The sequence below is a fragment of the Macaca thibetana genome, chromosome 11, assembly GCF_024542745.1.
Source record: "Macaca thibetana thibetana isolate TM-01 chromosome 11, ASM2454274v1, whole genome shotgun sequence".
Taxonomy (NCBI): Eukaryota; Metazoa; Chordata; class Mammalia; order Primates; family Cercopithecidae; genus Macaca; species Macaca thibetana.
Genome location: NC_065588.1, coordinates 7,642,996 through 7,661,003, shown reverse-complemented (window position 1 = coordinate 7,661,003; position 18,008 = coordinate 7,642,996). Strand labels below are relative to the sequence as shown.

The 18,008-nt window shown below is 37.5% G+C and overlaps 1 protein-coding gene across 4 annotated transcripts in view; it reads left to right on the top strand.

The window, feature by feature from the left end:
* CD163 (CD163 molecule) overlaps nt 1-17,514 on the top strand; it is a 37,228-nt gene extending 19,714 nt beyond the window's left edge. For 2 of the 4 annotated variants that reach the window (XM_050749517.1, XM_050749518.1), the window contains 7 exons: nt 970-1,290; nt 2,398-2,706; nt 3,072-3,110; nt 3,312-3,428; nt 4,822-4,917; nt 6,403-6,539; nt 14,958-17,514. In XM_050749517.1, coding sequence (XP_050605474.1) covers nt 970-1,290; nt 2,398-2,706; nt 3,072-3,110; nt 3,312-3,428; nt 4,822-4,917; nt 6,403-6,530 — 1,010 coding nt within the window. In that variant the 3' untranslated portion in view covers nt 6,531-6,539; nt 14,958-17,514. The remainder of the gene's footprint in view (nt 1-969; nt 1,291-2,397; nt 2,707-3,071; nt 3,111-3,311; nt 3,429-4,821; nt 4,918-6,402; nt 6,540-14,957) is intronic. The other 2 variants (XM_050749520.1, XM_050749521.1) reach the window with 1 other exon arrangement.
* Nucleotides 17,515-18,008: the final 494 nt, after the last annotated feature.

Here is an 18,008-nt window from a genome sequence, read left to right as displayed (position 1 = left end):
GTGGGAGTCAGGACAACAGAAGTCTGGGTTTGATGTGCTGGTGGTACTTCATGAGCAAGGTAGTGTAACATTGTAAAGAGAAAAGACCAGAAATGGTCTTGTATATCATGAAAATGACAACAAAGTTCATAATGAAGGTTTTTAATAAATATATTTTGGGCTGGATATTAGATAGTGATCCAATGGCAACCCTTGATAATTACAGTGTTAATAAACAAGTAGATTTAAAGGGATAAGAAGAAATACGTATGTTGCATCATTCTACAGAAAAAAAGATAATTATCATGCCCAAGCAATTTTTCATGGCAGATAAATGAGACTTACTTGTCATAGAAACAAAAATTAGTGTGAGGTTACTGCCCTTGCTTTGTATACACGGTGAGTTTTAGAAAACATTCTGAAATTTTAAAATGTACTATTTCATAATATATTGGGGGAAACAGAACTATGATTCAGTAACAAGGAAGTGAAAAACTCTGTATCCCAGAAGTGATTTATTCCTATTTTAATGACATAAATCTGGTAGAAGACATGCATAGCAAAACTGTGAAGTGAGAGATGTACACAGAACATTGATTTTAGTGCCTGAGTGTCTAACAATTTTAACTATCAAAGACAGCTGCAAAAAAAAAAAAAAAGAATATTTTTGGGAAAAAATCCAAACTATGTAATTGAAAAAGGCTCTGAGCCTTTGAGTTCTGGAAAGTCTGTTAGAATCATTGAGGGCAATCTGAAGAGGTCTCTGAGTCCAAAACCTAAGACTAAAACACCTATAATGCATTTATAGAATAAATAAAATATTTTAATAATATCTATGAAATCATCTAGAAGCTACTAACGAATTATTAGTAACTGACATATTGTACCATTGTACCTATTTTTAAAGCCATTCTTACATCAAGGTAAAGGGAAGGAGTCTCTGAATCTTCAGAAAAGATGCAAAACTACTAATTCTGTGTTTCACTGCAGAGTTCATGTCTCTCAGATTGACCAGTGAAGCCAGCAGAGAGGCCTGTGCAGGGCGTCTAGAAGTTTTTTACAACGGAGCTTGGGGCAGCGTTGGCAGGAGTAGCATGTCTGAAACCACTGTGGGTGTGGTGTGCAGGCAGCTGGGCTGTGCAGACAAAGGGAAAATCAACCCTGCATCTTTAGACAAGGCCATGTCCATTCCCATGTGGGTGGACAATGTTCAGTGTCCAAAAGGACCTGACACGCTGTGGCAGTGCCCATCATCTCCATGGGAGAAGAGACTGGCCAGGCCGTCGGAGGAGACCTGGATCACATGTGACAGTGAGTATCCATTGACCTATATGAAAATTCCATTCCGCAGTCCCACTGTCATCTTCTGATAAGGGACATTGGATTTTATTTTCCTATTCTCACACTGGCTTAAGTTGTTAGATCGAATTAAGCAAGAATGGGTAGCTTGTGGGTAATATCTGTCCTACCTGGATGGTGTAATTGGTTTTATTTAATTTGGCCTGTAGATATTCAGGATCAGCTTTTATTATTCTAAAGAATATCATACTCCCCATGATTGGCTTGAAAGATTTATTCAGTTGCTTTCTCTGAGGAGAAGAGAATATGTGATTTAATATTTGACTGTTGAGTGGTTTACTTTACCTTCCCATTTTTCTTTCAAATATTATCTTGTTACACTAATATAAGGAGAAAAGCAGTCAGAAATCAGAAGATCAATTCTCAGGTATTTCCACATTCTACAGGTTTTTTGTTTTTTTTTGTTTTGTTTTGTTTTTTTTGAGACTGAGTTTTGCTCTTGTTTCCCAGGCTGGAGTGCAATGGTGTGATCTTGGCTCACTGCAACCTCTGCCTTCCAGGTTCACGCGATTCTCCTGCCTCAGCCTCCCGAGTAGCTGGCTGGGATTACAGGCATGAGCCACCACGCCCAGCTAATTTTGTATTTTTAGTTGAGCCGGGGTTTCCCCATGTTGGTCAGGCTGGTCGCAAACTTTTGACCTCAGGTGATCTGCCTGTCTTGGCCTCCCAAAGTGCTGGGATTACAGGCGTGAGCCACTGTGCCTGGCCTCTACATCTTCTTAAACTGTGAGATTTCTGTCAACCTGCCATCTCCCAAGATCTTGCCTATTTGAAAGAACTTGACATCACATATTTATAACGTTAACTTTAATCATTTAACATTTACTGGGTCACATTATGTATATTATGTGCAGGATGAAATATACCTAGTTGGCTGTAATGACAAGTCCTCTTATAAAAGATAAATTTTGTAAAAATTAAATTTTAAAATGCACATTCAGTAAAATTTTAAATAGGTTTTTGTTTTTTTTTTTAAGTTTCAAATCTTTTTTTTCACCTATGAACTCCTGGAAACTTTTAGAAGTCTTAGAAATAGCCTACATGTCTCTGATTTTTCAGACAAGATAAGACTACAAGAAGGACCCACTTCCTGTTCTGGACGTGTGGAGATCTGGCATGGAGGTTCCTGGGGGACAGTGTGTGATGACTCCTGGGACTTGAACGATGCTCAGGTGGTGTGTCAACAACTTGGCTGTGGTCCAGCTTTGAAAGCATTCAAAGAAGCAGAGTTTGGTCAGGGGACTGGACCCATATGGCTCAATGAAGTGAAGTGCAAAGGGAATGAGTCTTCCTTGTGGGATTGTCCTGCCAGACGCTGGGGCCACAATGAGTGTGGACACAAGGAAGACGCTGCAGTGAATTGCACAGGTAAGTGCCAGAAGCCTGGATTGAGCTTGGAATCTCTGGCAGCAAAGAGGGGTTGGGCAGTGATGTGTGTTGTGTAAAACCCAGACTTATCAACACAGGTATCTGGTGGGGATTGTCATTAGAGAATCATAATGTCTCTACTGAACGAATGATGAAAACAGTTGTTATATGTTGGCCTTCACCAAGGAGACACATACAACCTATATCCCCTGTGCAGAGGAAGAAAGACTAGACGACTCTAGTTTTAGGTGGGAAAGAGTCATTTACTTGGTTGAGAGGTACTAAGGGATCAGACAAGGAAATCAAAATGTTTGTTCTATATATCACGCAAAGAATTAAGCCTCTCTCTCTCTTTTCTCCTACAGATATTTCAGCGCACAAAACCCCACAAAAAGCCCCAACAGGTATATCATGGAGTTTGTGATGATAAGACCAATTATCTGCATACATAGAATTTTTCTTGTTTAGAAATTTTAGGTAGAAGTTCTGAGGATTTGATATTTACCTCAGGGATCCTGTATTTGACCTAAGAGAGAGTCAGTAACTAGTGACCTTGGTCTTTTTGATAAGACATGATCATATCTCTTGATATTTACTTTACTTAGGTCACACATCCCGTCAGTCATCCCTTATTGCAGTCGGAATCCTTGGAGTTGTTCTCTTGGCCATTTTCGTCGCATTATTCTTGACTCAAAAGCGAAGACAGAGACAGCAGCTTACAGGTTTGAGCCAAATTAGGGTTTATCTAGTATGTCTGCAGAATAAGGGGGTTCTTGGGAAGAAAAAAAATTAGACTCAAGTCTAATGGCCAGAAAGACGGAATCTAAAAGAGATTTGAGCAGTTTCTCAAAATAGAGGGAAGGGCCAGGATGGTGGCTCACACCTGTAATCCCTGCACTTTGGGAGGCTGAGGCAGGAGGATCGCTTGAGTCCAGGACTTCAAGACCAGCCTGGGCAACAGAGGGAGCTCCAATTTCTACATATTTTTTCTTTTTTTAAATAGAGAGAATAAGATTTCAGAGGAGAAAAGGGACTTTAGGTTGCATTGATGATTCCTGTGTTCTATCTACATGCTTAATTGGAACATTATAGAATTGAAAGTTCAGAATGAATATGTTAGACATTATTTAGGATGACTTTTTTACTTAAACGTTTATTTTCTCTTACTATAATCAATCTCCTTATCACAAATTTTACTGTTCTGTTGGGCAATGTATTAGGCTCTGAAGATACAGACATGGACAATAAATCTTGGTGGAACTTCAAGTCCAGTGGAAGAGATATATATGTAAACAAATATACTACAATGTAGCCATTGTACATTAATAGAAAAAAGGAACAAAAGTGGCATAGAGAAAGGCGTAATTAACTGAAAGGGGAGGGGGATTACTGGAGGCTTCAAAGAGGCTTGGGGGACATATTTCAAACATAGAGGCTCAGAGAATTGGGTGAGGAACATTCTAGAGAAGAGTATATACAAGTGTAGAGAAGCCTAAAGGATGAAGCATTTCTTGTTTTATTTCTGAGGGGTAGGGGGAGAAAAAGTTGAGTGCAAGGAGGGAGGCTGCTAAGTCTGAAGAAGAGAAAAGGCACAAATTATGAAGTTCTTGTGTTTCACATGAGATTCATAGTCATTAGAGTATTATGTAGGGGAGTGAAATGGTCAAGATATCTTTTAGGAAGATCTTTTGGCAACAGGATCTATGAAGATTAAAGGAGGACCACATGACTGACAGGAATGGCATTTTGTAACAGTTGAGGTAAAAAATGAAAAGTACTATAACTATAGTGAGAATGGAGGGGAGAAGAAAGACTTTTAAAGATACTTAAGAAAAGCTCCAGTGAGTTATGGAAGACTGCTTACCCAAATTATGGTCCTTGGGTAAAAAATAGTGGGTTTTTACATTAATACAATGGCAGTGGGGAAGATTTAGCCTCATGCCTATTTCCTTTGAGTGTGGGGCGTTATAAAGGAAGAGCTTGGAAGTAGAATGGGATAGAAACAATAGCATGGATAAGGACGAGGTATGTTTGCAGCGCTGGGAAAAAGCACACATACAGGAAGGGGAATTTTATTATGATAGCTGATCCCTAACCTAGGATCTCTGTTTTCAGTTTCCTCAAGAGGAGAGAACTTAGTCCACCAAATTCAATACCGGGAGATGAATTCTTGCCTGAATGCAGATGATCTGGACCTAATGAATTCCTCAGGTCTGTGGGGTTCTTGGAGGGTCTATTGCCCAGGGGTTCAGATCAGGGGCTGCAATTGAGGCATAGACATTTTACTTTGATAAACAGCTAAAAAATTCTGAAAATGTAATAGGAAGCTTAGATGCATATAATGGACAAGAATGACTGAAAATTATTCCTGGAGAACATCAAAATTGCAATCATAGGGAGGCCTTTAGCTTAAGAGGTCTGTGATTATTCCTGATAGAGGTAGGAAAAGAACCATGCAGCAGAATATTATGACTTGGACCTCGTTTTATTAAAACAGAAATTAATCTTATGAAAGACTGTCATAAGTGACAGTTTAACTTTTTTCTTTAAATAAATTTTGTTGTGTATATTTAAGGCATACAACATGATTTTTTTTTTTTTTTTTTTTTTTTTTTTTTGAGGCGGAGTCTTCACTCTGTCGCCCAGGCTGGAGTGCAGTGGCACCATCTCGGCTCACTGCAAGCTCCGCCTCCCGGGTTCGCGCCATTCTCCTGCCTCAGCCTCCGGAGTAGCTGGGACTACAGGCGCCCGCCACCGCGCCCGGCTAATTTTTTGTATTTTAGTAGAGACGGGGTTTTACCGTGTTAGCCAGGATGGTCTCGATCTACTGACCTCGTGATCCGCCCGCCTCGGCCTCCCAAAGTGCAGGGATTACAGGCGTGAGCCACCGCGCCCGGCCAACAACATGATTTTATGGGATGTATATAGATAGTAAAAATCTTACTAAAGCAAAGCAAATTAACATCATCTGACATAGTAACCCTTTTTTGTGGTGTTCTTGTGGCAAGAGCAGCTAAAACCTACTCACTTAACATGAGTCCTATATACGGTACAATTTTATTGCCTGTAATCCTACTGTTGTAAATTAGACCTCTAGACTCGTTCATCCTACATAGCTGCTACTTTGTATCTTCTGACCTATGTATGTCTTTCTCAGTTTCTTCCATTCCCATTTCCTGTCACTTTTTTTCTCTAGCTTGATATTTATTATATTTTTCCCTAAAAGTCGAAAACCTTAAACTTTCCGTATCTTTATTGCATGAGAAGCCATCAAAATCCACAGGACTAGCCTTATTTCTCATCACATCATGCTGTTGTGTCCTTGAACTTCTGTTTAGCACCAATGCACTAATTGTGCCTCTGGGGCAGGATAACTTTACTGGGTTGGAAGAAATATCCCAAAAACCATTGTCTTTATCCATGAAGCGTCCCTGACCTTCTGAGAGGGGCCTGCCTCACTTCTTCAATCCAAGGAATTATGCATCTGCCACTGTGTCAGGGAATATATTTAAGGTATAAGAAACATGTACTGTGTCAGGAAACATATTTAAGGAATAGGAAAGACTTTCTCTGCCCTGTGACTCACCCATGCTTGCCTTCGTAGTTATGGGTAGTGTTTTCAGTTGCTCAAAGAGCCTCACAGTTACGTGAGGAGAGGTCTGGTTTATTTCCCAGTAATTATTTTCTTCCTTTCAGAAAATTCCAATGAGTCAGCTGATTTCAATGCTGCTGAACTAATTTCTGTGTCTAAATTTCTTCCTATTTCTGGAATGGAAAAGGAGGCCATTCTGAGACACACTGAAAAGGAAAATGGGAATTTATAACCCAGTGAGGTGAGTGATGAGAATTTATTAGTCATTGTTCAAAACAGCTACATTCCTTTTGAGGATTGAGAGCTCTTCTGGCATTAGAAAGAAAGAATGTAATATACATATTTTATATGCTTATGTGCATATATTTGTATATGTATATATCTATATTGAGAATATATAAAAGCTTATAAATATGATTCATCTCTTAATTATACACATACATATATAGTAAGAAATAATAATACATCCATGGAGCTAAGGAGAAACTGAGTAAGCAAATATAAATTAATCTTTTGAAGACATTACAGGTATCATTTCAGGAAAAAGATAAGACATATTATACATCTGCATTGTATAATACATGCTATGGTAAAGACTGTACAAGACACTACAAGAATACAGAAAGTTTGCCTGAGAAACTTTGGGGTTGTTGTAAGGTGATGTGATATTGAAGGTAAACTTTAAAAATGACTGAAAAATAGACAGTTCCAAAGAAAGTTCACAATATGTGCAAACTAGAGGCAGAAAAAAGAACTATGCCTTTACGGAACTATTAGAAATTTTTTATTCAAAAACATATATTGAACATATTTATGGTAACAAGTAGTACCTCGAGCACTGAAGATACAGAGATAAAAGAGACTATTGGCAAAGACATGATTGTTTAATAAAAGATATCATAGTCTATAGGTGGTAATATGAAGAGGCCATATAGAGAGAAGCGAGGTGGTTAGAATCTAAGCTGAAAAGGCTGCAGAGAGCCCTGTAATGAATGGTCTTACCTGCTATACTTTATGTTCATCTTTCATTTGGGGGTCTGTTGAAGAGGTGATGATGAGCTTTGAAAGTTTCAGATGAGACAAGATGATTAGAATTGCATTTTCACAATTTGCTTTCATGAGAAAAACATAAAAAAAATTTCAAATGTGAACAAGATGTATAGTTAAGCTACACATCAAGAGAAAAAGTTTGTGAAATGAGTTACTAGATACATTTTCTGTTTCTAAAATAATTTGGGGAAGACTACATCTAGAAATGAAATGTAGAAAAAGTTTTTTTATAGAAATACTATATATTGTATATACGAAATATAGATTGAGACAAAGGATAAGAGTTGGAATTCTTAAAGCAAACGAAATGTAAATTGTGAATATCTATAAAATGCACAGCTGATTTTACATACTATATATATACACACACAGATACATGGAGTTCTATATAAACTGTACAGAGCACAAAAGGGTTAATATATGTGAATGTAAATTGTGTGTATGTATGTGTATGTGTAACGTCCAATAGATAATTGGGCAAAGCTATGAAAAGACAATTCAGACAAAATGAATTTCAAATGACGGACATTTTTAAATGTCTGGAGGATTGAAATTATAATTAACAATGAGGTATCACTTTATACAAATCAGACTAACAAAAATTTGAAATACCATCAATATTTATTACTGGCTGGAATACAGAGAAAAAGGCCATTTCAAACACTGCTCTTGGAAGTGTGAGATATGGTAGGTAGCCTTTGGAGAAAGCAATCTGGCAACTTCTATTAAAAATTATTTTCAAAGATTCATAGAGCCTTTGACCCAGCAATTCTCTCCCTGAGAATTTCTTCCATACCAATAAAGTCACCAGTGTGTAATGAGAAATACACAAAGATTCCTTTTTGCAAGGTTGTTGAAAGTGGCAACAAACTAGAAACAAAGTGAATGCCAGTTGACAGAGTAGTGGCTGGAAATATTATGGTTTAGGCAACTAAAAAAGAAAAAATCATCTATAAAATATAATAATATGATTCCATTTATGTATGGGCTATAATCAAATATAATGTTTACATCTATAAAATTATGCATTTGTATGTGCATAAAGAAGCTAAAAATTCTAGTGTTGTAAACTGAGAACCATGAATAATATTTGATTTATAATCTGAAGCATATGAATGTTTTCTGATATGATAAATAATAATTGAACTACTTTTCCCTTAAAGAGTAATCACCGCTGAATAACTGCTTCAGAATCACATGAGGGTGCTTTTAAAAAATGGCGATTCTTTTTTTTTTTTTTTTTTTTTTTAAATCTTTAAGTTCTGGGATACATGTGTTGAACATGCAGGTTTGTTACATAGGTATACATGGGTCATGGTGGTTTGTTGCACCTATCAACCTGCCATCTAGGTTTTAAGCCCTGCATGCATTAGGGGCTTAAATTTGTCTTAATGCTCTCCCTCCCTTTGCCCCCTACCCCCCGGCAGGCCCTGGTGTGTGATGTTCCCCTCCCTGTGTCCACGTGTTCTCATTGTTCAACTCCAACTTATGAGTGAGAACATGCTATTTTGGTTTTCTGTTCCTGTGTTAGTTTGCTGAGAATGATGGTTTCCAGCTTCATCCATATCCCTGCAAAGGACATGAACTCATTCTTTTTTTATGGCTGCATAGTATTCCATGGTGTATATGTACCACGTTTTCTTTATCCAGTCTATCATTGATGGGCATTTAAGTTGGTTCCATGTCTTTGCTGTTGCAAATAGTGCTGCAATAAACATATGTATACTTGTGTCTTTAGAGTAGAATTATTTATAATCCTTTGGGTGTATACCCAGTAATGGGATTGCTGGGTCAAATGGTATTTCTGGTTCTAGATCCTTGAGGAATTGCTACATTGTCTTCCACAATAGTTGAACTAATTTACACTCCCACCAACACTGTAAAAGCATTTCTGTTTCTCCACATCCTCTCCAGCATCTGTTGTTTCCTGACTTTTTAATGATCACCATTCTAACTGGCATGAGATGGTATCTCATTGTGGTTTTGGTTTGCATTTCTCTAATGACCAGTGATGATGAGCTTTTCATCATGTTTATTGGCCACATAAATGTCTTCTTTTGAGAAGTGTCTGTTCATATCCTTTGCCCACTTTTTGATGGGGTTGTTTGTGTTTTTCTTGTAGATTTGTTAAAGTTCCTTGTAGATTCTGGATATTAGCTCTTTGTCAGATGCATAGATTGCAAAAGTTTTCTCCCATTCTGTAGGTTGCCTGTTCACCCTAAATGATAGTTTATTTTGCTGTGTAGAAGCTCTTTAGTTTAATTAGATCCCATTTGTCAATTCTTGGCTTTTGTTGCAATTGCTTTTGGTGTTTTAGTTATGAAGTCTTTGGCCATGCCTATGTACTGAATGTTACTGCCTAGGTTTTCTTCTAGGGTTTTTATGCTTTTAGGTCTTATGTTTAAGTCTTTAATCCATCTTGAGTTAATTTTTGTATAAAGTGTAAGGAAGTGGTCCAATTTCTGTTTTCTGCATATGGTTAGCCAATTTTCTCAGCACCATTTATTAAATAGGGAATCCTTTCCCCATTGCTTGTTTTTGGCAGGTTTATTGAAGATCAGATGGTTGTAGAGGTGTGGTGTTACTTCTGAGGCCTCTGTTCTTTTCCATTGGTCTATATATCTGTTTTGGTACCAGTACTATGCTGTTCTGATAACTGTAGCCTTGTAGTATAGTTTGAAGTCAGATAGCTTGATGCTTCCAACTTTGTTCTTTTTGCTTAGGATTGTCTTGGCTATACAGGCTCTATTTTGGTTCCATATCAAATTTAAAGTAGTTTTTTTCCAATTCTGTAAAGAAAGTCGATGGTAGCTTGATGGGAATAGCATTGAATCTATAAATAACTTTGGGCAGTATGGCCATTTTCACAATATTGATTCTTCCTATCTATGAGCATGGAATGTTTTTCCATTTGTTTGTGTCCTCTTTTCTTTCCTTGAGCTCTGGTTTGTAGTTCTCCTTGAAGAGGTGCTTCACATCCCTTGTAAGTTGTATTCCTAGGTATTTGATTCTCTTTGTAGGAATTGTAAATGGGAGTTCACTAATGATTTGGCTCTCTGCTGGTCTATTATTGGTGTATAGGAATGCTTGTGATTTTTGCACATTGATTTTGTATCCTGAGACTTTGCTGAAGTTGCTTATCTGCTTAAGGAGTTTTTTGGCTGAGATGATGCGGTTTTCTAAATATACACTTGTGTCGTCTGCAACAAGAGATCATTTGAGTTCTTTTTCCTGTTTGAATATGCTTTATTTCTTTCTCTTGCCTGATTGCCCTGGCCAGAACTTCCAATACTCTGTTGAATAGGAGTGGTGAGAGAAGACATCCTTGTCTTGTGCTGGTTTTCAAAAGGAAAGCTTCTAGGTTTTGCCCATTCAGTATGATATTGGCTGTGGGTTTGTCATAAATAGCTTATTATTTTGAGATACGTTTCATCAATACCCAGTGTATTGAGAGTTTTTAGCATGAAGCATGTTGAATTTTATCGAAGGCCTTTTCTACATCTATTGAGATAATCATTGAGTTTTTGTGATTGGTTCTGTTTATATGATGGATTACATTTACTGATTTGCATATGTTGAACCAGCCTTACATCCAGGGATGAAGCCAACTTGATTGTGGTGGATAAGCTTTTTAATGTACTACTGGATTTGGTTTGCCAGCATTTGATTGAGGATTTTCGCATCAATGTTCATCAGGAATATTGGCCTGGTATTTTCTTTTCTATGTTGTGTCTCTGCCAGGTTTTGGTATTAGGATGATGTTGGCCTCATAAAATGAGTTAGGGAGGAGTTTCTCTTTTTCTATTGTTTGGGATAGTTTCAGAAGGAGGAATGGTGTTAGTTCTTAGCTCATCTTTGTACCTCTGGTAGAATTCGGCTTTGAATTCTATCTGGTCATGGTTTTTTTTTTTTTTTTTGGTTGGTAAGCTATTAATTACTGCCTCAATTTCATGACTTGTTATTGGTCTATTCAGATTTGACTTCTTCCTCGTTTAGTCTTGGGAGGATGTATGTGTCCAGGAATGTATCCATTTCTTTTAGATTTTCTAGTTTATTTGTTTAGAGGTGTTTATAGCATTCTCTGATGGTAGTTTGCATTTCTGTGGGATCAGCGGTGATATCTCCTCTATAATTTTTTATTATATTTACTTGATTCTTCTCTCTTTTCTTCTTTATTAGTCTGGCTAGTGATCTGTCTATTCTGTTGATCTTTTCAAAAAACCAGTTCCTGGATTGATTGATTTTTGAAGGGTTTTTCATATCTCTATCCTTCAGTTTTGTTCTGATCTTAGTTATTTCTTGTCTTCTGCTAGCTTTTGAATTTGTTTGCTCTTACTTCTCTAGTTCTTTTAGTTGTGATGTTAGGGTGTTGATTCTAGATATTTCCCACTTTCGGATGTGGGCATTTAGTGCTATATATTTCCCTCTTAACACTGCTTTAGCTGTGTCCCAGAGATTTTTGTATGTTGTGTCTTTATTCTCATTGGTTTCAAAGAACTTCATTATTTCTACTGTAATTTCGTTACTTACTCAGTAGTCATTCAGGAGCAGGTTGTTCAGTTTCCATGTAGTTGTAAAGTTTTGAGTGAGTTTCTTAATCTTGAGTTCTAATTTGATTGCACTGTGGTTTGTGAGACTGTTTGTTATGATTTACATTCTTTTGTACTTGCTGAGGAGTGTTTTATTCCCAATTATGAGGTCAATTTTAGAACAAGTGCTATGCGGTGCTGAGAAGAATGTATATTCTGTTGATTTGGAGTGGAGAGTTCTGTCAATGTCTATTAGGTCCATTTGGTCCAGAGCTGTGTTCAAGTTCTGAATATCCTTGTTAATTTTCTGTCTCATTGATCTGTCTAATATTAGACAATGGGGTGTTAAAGTCTCCCACTACTATTGTGTGGGAGTCTAAGTCTATTTATAGGTCTCTAAGAACTTGTTTTATGAACCTGGGTGCTCCTGTATTGGGTGCATATATATTTAATATAATTAGCTCGTCTTGTTGCATTGATTTCTTTACTATTATGTAATGCCCATCTGTGTCTTTTTTTATCTTTATTGGCTTAAAATCAGTTTTATCACAGACTAGAATTGCAACCCTTTTTTCTTTTTTTCCTTTTTTTTTGCTTTCCATTTGCTTGTTATGTTTTCCTCCATCCCTTTATTTTGAGCCTATGTGTGTCTTGCACATGAGATGGGTCTCCTGAATACAGCAAACCAATGGATCTTGACTCTTTATCCAATTTGTCAGTCTGTGTGTTTTAATTGGGGGCATTTCACCCACTTACATTTAAGGTTAATATTGTTATGTGTGAATTTGATCCTGTCATCATGATGCTAACTGGTTATTTTGCACATTAATTGATGCGGTTTCTTCATAGTGTCATTGGTCTTTATATTTTGGTGTGTTTTTACAATGGCTAGTACTGGTTTTTCCTTTCCATATTTAGTGCTTCCTTCAGGAGCTCTTGTAAGGCAGGCCTGGTGGTGACAAAATCCCTCAGCATTTGCTTTTCTGTAAAGGATCTTATTTATCCTTCACTCATGAAGCTTAGCTTGGCTGAATATGAAATTCTGGGTAAAATTATTTCCTTTATGAATGTTAAATATTGGCCCCCACTCTCTTCTGGCTTGTATGGTGTCTGGAGAAAGATCCACTCTTAGTCTGATGGGCTTCCCTTTGTAGGTAACCTGACCTTTCTCTCTGGTGTCCTTAACATTTTTTCATTCATTTCAACCTTGGAGAAACTGAAGATTATGTGTCTTGGGGTTGCTCCTCTCAAGGAGTATTTTAGTGGTGTTCCCTGTATTTCCTGAATTTGAATCTTGGCCTGTCTTGCTAGGTTGGGGAAGTTCTCCTGGATAATATCCTAAAGAGTGTTTTCCAACTTGGTTCCATTCTCCCCATCACTTTCAGGTGCACCAATCAATCATAGGTTTGGTCTTTTCGCATAGTCCCATATTTCTTGGAGGCCTTGTTGTTGCTTTTCATTCTTTTTTCCTCCAATCTTGTCTTCATTCCTTTTTTCAGTAAGTTGATCTTCAATTACTGTTATCCTTTCTTCTGCTTGATCGATCTGGCTATTGATACTTCTGTATGCTTCATGAAGTTCTCATGCTGTGTTTTTCACCTCCATCAGGTCATTTATGTTCTCTAAACTGGTTATTCTAGTTAGCAGTTCCTGTAACCTTTTATCAAGGTTCTAAGCTTCCTTGCATTGGGTTAGAACATGCTCCTTTAGCTCAGACAAGTCTGTTAGTATCCACCTTCTGAAGCCTACTTCTGTCAGTTCATCAAACTCATTATCTGTCCAATTTTGTGCCCTTGCTGGAGAGGAGTTGTGATCATTTAAAGGAGAAGAGCCATTCTGGTTTTTGGAACTTTCAGCATTTATGCACTGGTTTTTCCTTCTTCATTGATTTATCTACCTTTGATACTTGAGGATGATGACCTTTGTTGGGGTTTTTGTGTGGGGGTCCTTTTGGTTGATGTTGATGTTACTGATTTCTGTTTGTTAATCTTTCTTATAACAGAGTCAGGCCCCCTTCTGTAGTTCTACTGCAGTTTGCTGGAGGTCCACTCCAGACCCTGTTTGCCTGGATATTACCAGTGAAGGCTGCAGAACAGCAAAGATTGCTGCTTTCTCCTTCCTTTGGAAGTTTTGTCCCAGAGGGGTACTGGCCTCATGCCAGCCAGAGCTCTCCTGTATGAGGTGTCTGTTGACCCCTGCTCAGAGGTCTCTCCCAGTCAGGAGGCATGGGGGTCAGCGACCCACTTGAGGAGGCAGTCTGTCCCTTAGCAGAGCTCGTGTGCTGTGCTGGGAGAATTCTCCATGTCAGGATTTGCTGCTCTCTTTAGAGCCAGAAGACAGGAACGTTTAAGTCCGCTGAAGCTGCACCCACAGTCGCCCCTTCCCCCAGGTGCTCTGTTCCAGGGAGATGGGAGTTTTATCTATAAGCCCCTGACTGGGGCTGCTGCCTTTCTTTCAGAGATGCCCTGCCCAGAGAGGAGGAATCTAGAGAGGCCTTCTGGCCACGGCCTCTTTGGCCTCCTTAGCACTGTCAGGGGAAAACCGCCTACTCAAGTCTCAGTAATGACAGATGTCCCTCCCCTGACCAAGCTTGATTGTCCGAGGTCTACTTCAGACTGCAGTGCTAGCATTGAGAATTTCAAGCCAGTGGTTCATGGCTTGCTGCGCTCTGTGGGAGTGGGACCCGCTGAGTGAGACCACTTGGTTCCCTTGCTTCAGCCCCCTTTCCAGGGGAGCGAACGGTTCTGTCTCCCTGGGGTTCCAGGCGCCACTCAGTTGGAAAGGCAGAAACCACCCGACTTCTGCGTTGGTCTCACTGGGAGCTGCAGACTGGAGCTGTTCCTATTCAGCCATCTTACCAGCTTCTAAAAATGGCATTTCTTAATTTTACTGTATTTCCATGGAATAAAAGTAATTCTTACACACACTGAAGTTAAAAAAAAATAGCATTTAAAATTTCTGCTTGGGAAAGTAGTATAATTTTTAACACAAGTCAGTTTGTCTCTGTGTTATACTGTAATGAATTCTTATATGCATATGAAGAGGAAAATGACAATTTTCTATTTATGGTTTTGGTTCAGCCTTGAAGATACCTTGATGAAGACCTGGACTATTGAATGGAGCAGAAATTCACCTCCCTCACTGACTATTACAGTTGCATTTTTATGGAGTTCTTCTTCTCCTAGTATTCCTAAGACTGCTGCTGACTTTATAAAAATTAAGTTTGTGAATGTGACTACTTAATAGTGTATATGAGACTTTCAAAGGAATTAAATAAGTAAATAAATAAGAATATTACTGATTTGAGTTTGCTTTAATTACTTGTCCTTCATTCTATTAATTTCTAAATGAGCTTCCTAATTTTTTGTAGAGTTTCCTAGGCGTATTATAATGTGTTTTATTTGACAGTGTTTCAATTTTCATGTAGAGTACTATATATACTTTTTCTTATTTGGTTTGAATAATTTTTCTATTACCAAATAAAAATAAGTTTATTTTTACTTTAGTTTTTCTAAGAAAGGGAAAGTTAATGGTATTGAAGGGTCTGTAAATAATATATGGTTAATTTTATAAGGCATGACTCACAATAGTTCTTTAACTGCTTTTTGTTACTGTAATTCTGTTCACTGGAATGAAATGCATAGCCACACCTGGTAAGGGCACAAAGACTCAGTGGTTTAGTTTCTCATTCCTCAGGACATTATAACTAAAGCTGAAATAAATACATAAGCTATGTCTTTTCTATATAAATATAATGGTCATAAAGTAAGTTTGTATATTACTAAAAGTTACTTATGATACATATTCACATAAAGAAAAGTTGGCATTTAAAGTAGTACAACATTAAACTTAGGGTCCACTAACTTGCTAACTATCGTAGTTTTCTATGCAATTAATTTTTTTAAAATTTCAGTGGGTCCACCATAAGTGTGTATATTTATGGGATATATAAGATATTTTGATAAAGGCACACAATGTGTAATTGTCACATCAGGGTAAATGAGGTATTCATCACCTCAAGCATATATCCTTCGTGTTATTTTTTAAGTGACAAAATTTTACATATTTATCATGTTCAATATGATATTTTGAAATATGTATACATTGTGGAATGACTAGATCAAGCTAATTGACATATGCATTACTTAACATACTTATTTTTTTTCTGGTGGAGAACACTTAAAACCTACTCCTCTGAGTGATTTTCGAGAATACAATACCGGGATATGAACTGTAGTCACCAGTTGTGACTACAGTTGTGCGGTAGATCTCTTGAACTTTCTCCTCCTACCCAACTGAAATTTTGTACCCTTTGACCTCCCGACACCTTCCCCCAGCTACTGGTAACCACCACTCTACTCTCTGTTTCTATAAGTTCAACTTTTTCACATTCCACATATAAATGAAATAATATAGCATTTGTCTTTCTGTGCCTGGCTTATTTCACTTAACATAATGTCCTCTAGGATCGTTTGTGTTGTTGCAGAGCACAGGATTTCCCTCTTTTTAAAGGCTAAATAGTATTCCATTGTGTATATATACCACATTTTCTTCATTCATCCATCAGTGGACACTTAGGTTGATTCCATATGTGGGTTATTGTGAATAGTGCTGCAATAAACATGAGCATGCAGATGTCTCTTCAACATACTGATTGCCTTTACTTTGGAAATGTACACAGAAGTGGAATTGCTGAATCACATGGTAATTCTATTTTTAATTTTTAAGGCTGTCCTAATTTACATTCTCACCACTAGTTTACAAGAGATCCCTTTTCCCCACAACCTCATCAATCCTCATCTTTCATCTTTTTTATTATAGCTATCTAATAGGTATAAGGTGAGGTGATATCTCATTGTGGTTTTAATTTACCTTTTCCTGATGATTAGTGATGTTGAGCATTTTTTTTTTCATATACCTGTTGGTCATTTGTATGTTTTCTTTTGAGAAATATCTGTTGTTTTGCCCATTTTTAATCAGGTTGTTTTCTCAATATTGAGTTGTGTTCTCTCTGTATTTTGGATATTAACCCATTATCAGTATGATGTAAACTCATTTGTTTATGTTCATCTTTGTTGTCTGTGTTTTATTTCCAAAAAATCATTGTCATGAAATTTCCCCCGTGCCCCGCCCTTTATTATTATTATTATTATTATTATTATACTTTAAGTTCTGGGACACATGTGCAGAACATGCAGTTTTGTTACATAGGTATACATGTGCCATGGTGGTTTGCTGCACCTATCAACCTGTCATCCAGGTTTTAAGCCCTGCAGGTTTTAAGGTATTTGTCCAAATGCTCTCCGTCTCCTTGCACCCAACTCCCTGACAGGCCCCTGCGTGTGACGTTGCTCTCCTGTGTCCATGTGGTCTCAATTGTTCAACTCCAACTTAGGAGTGAGAACATGCGGTGTTTGGTTTTCTGTTCCTGTGTTAGTTTGCTAATAATGTTGGTTTCCAGCTTCATCCATGTCCCTGCAAAGAACATGATCTCATTCTTTTTAATGTCTGCATAGTGTTCTATGGTGTATATGTGCCACATTGTCTTTATCCATTCTATCATTGATGGACATTTGGGTTGGTTCCAAGTCTTTGCTATTGTGAATAATGCCACAATAAAGATATGTGTGCATGTGTCTTTATAGTGGAATGATTTATAATCTTTTGGGTATATACCCAGTAATGAGATTGCTGGGTCAAATGGTATTTCTAGTTCTAGATCCTTGAGGAACTGCCACACTGTCTTCCACAATGGTTGAACTAACTTCCACTCCTGCCAACAGTGTAAAAGTGTTTCTATTTGTCCACATCCTCTCCAACATCTGTTGTTTCCAGACATTTTAAAGATCACCATTCTAACTGGTGTGAGATGGTATCTCATTGTGGTTCTGATTTGCATTTCTCTAATGACCAATGATGACAAGCTTTTCTTCATATGATTGTTGGCTGCATATATAAATGTCTTCTTTTGAGAAGTGTCTGTTCATATCCTTTGCCCACTTTTTGATGGGGTTGTTTTTTTCTTGTAAATTTGTTTAAGTTCTTTATAGATTCTGGATATTAGCAGTTTGTCAGATGGATAGATTGCAAAAATTTTCTCCCATTCTGTAGGTTGCCTGTTTACTCTGATG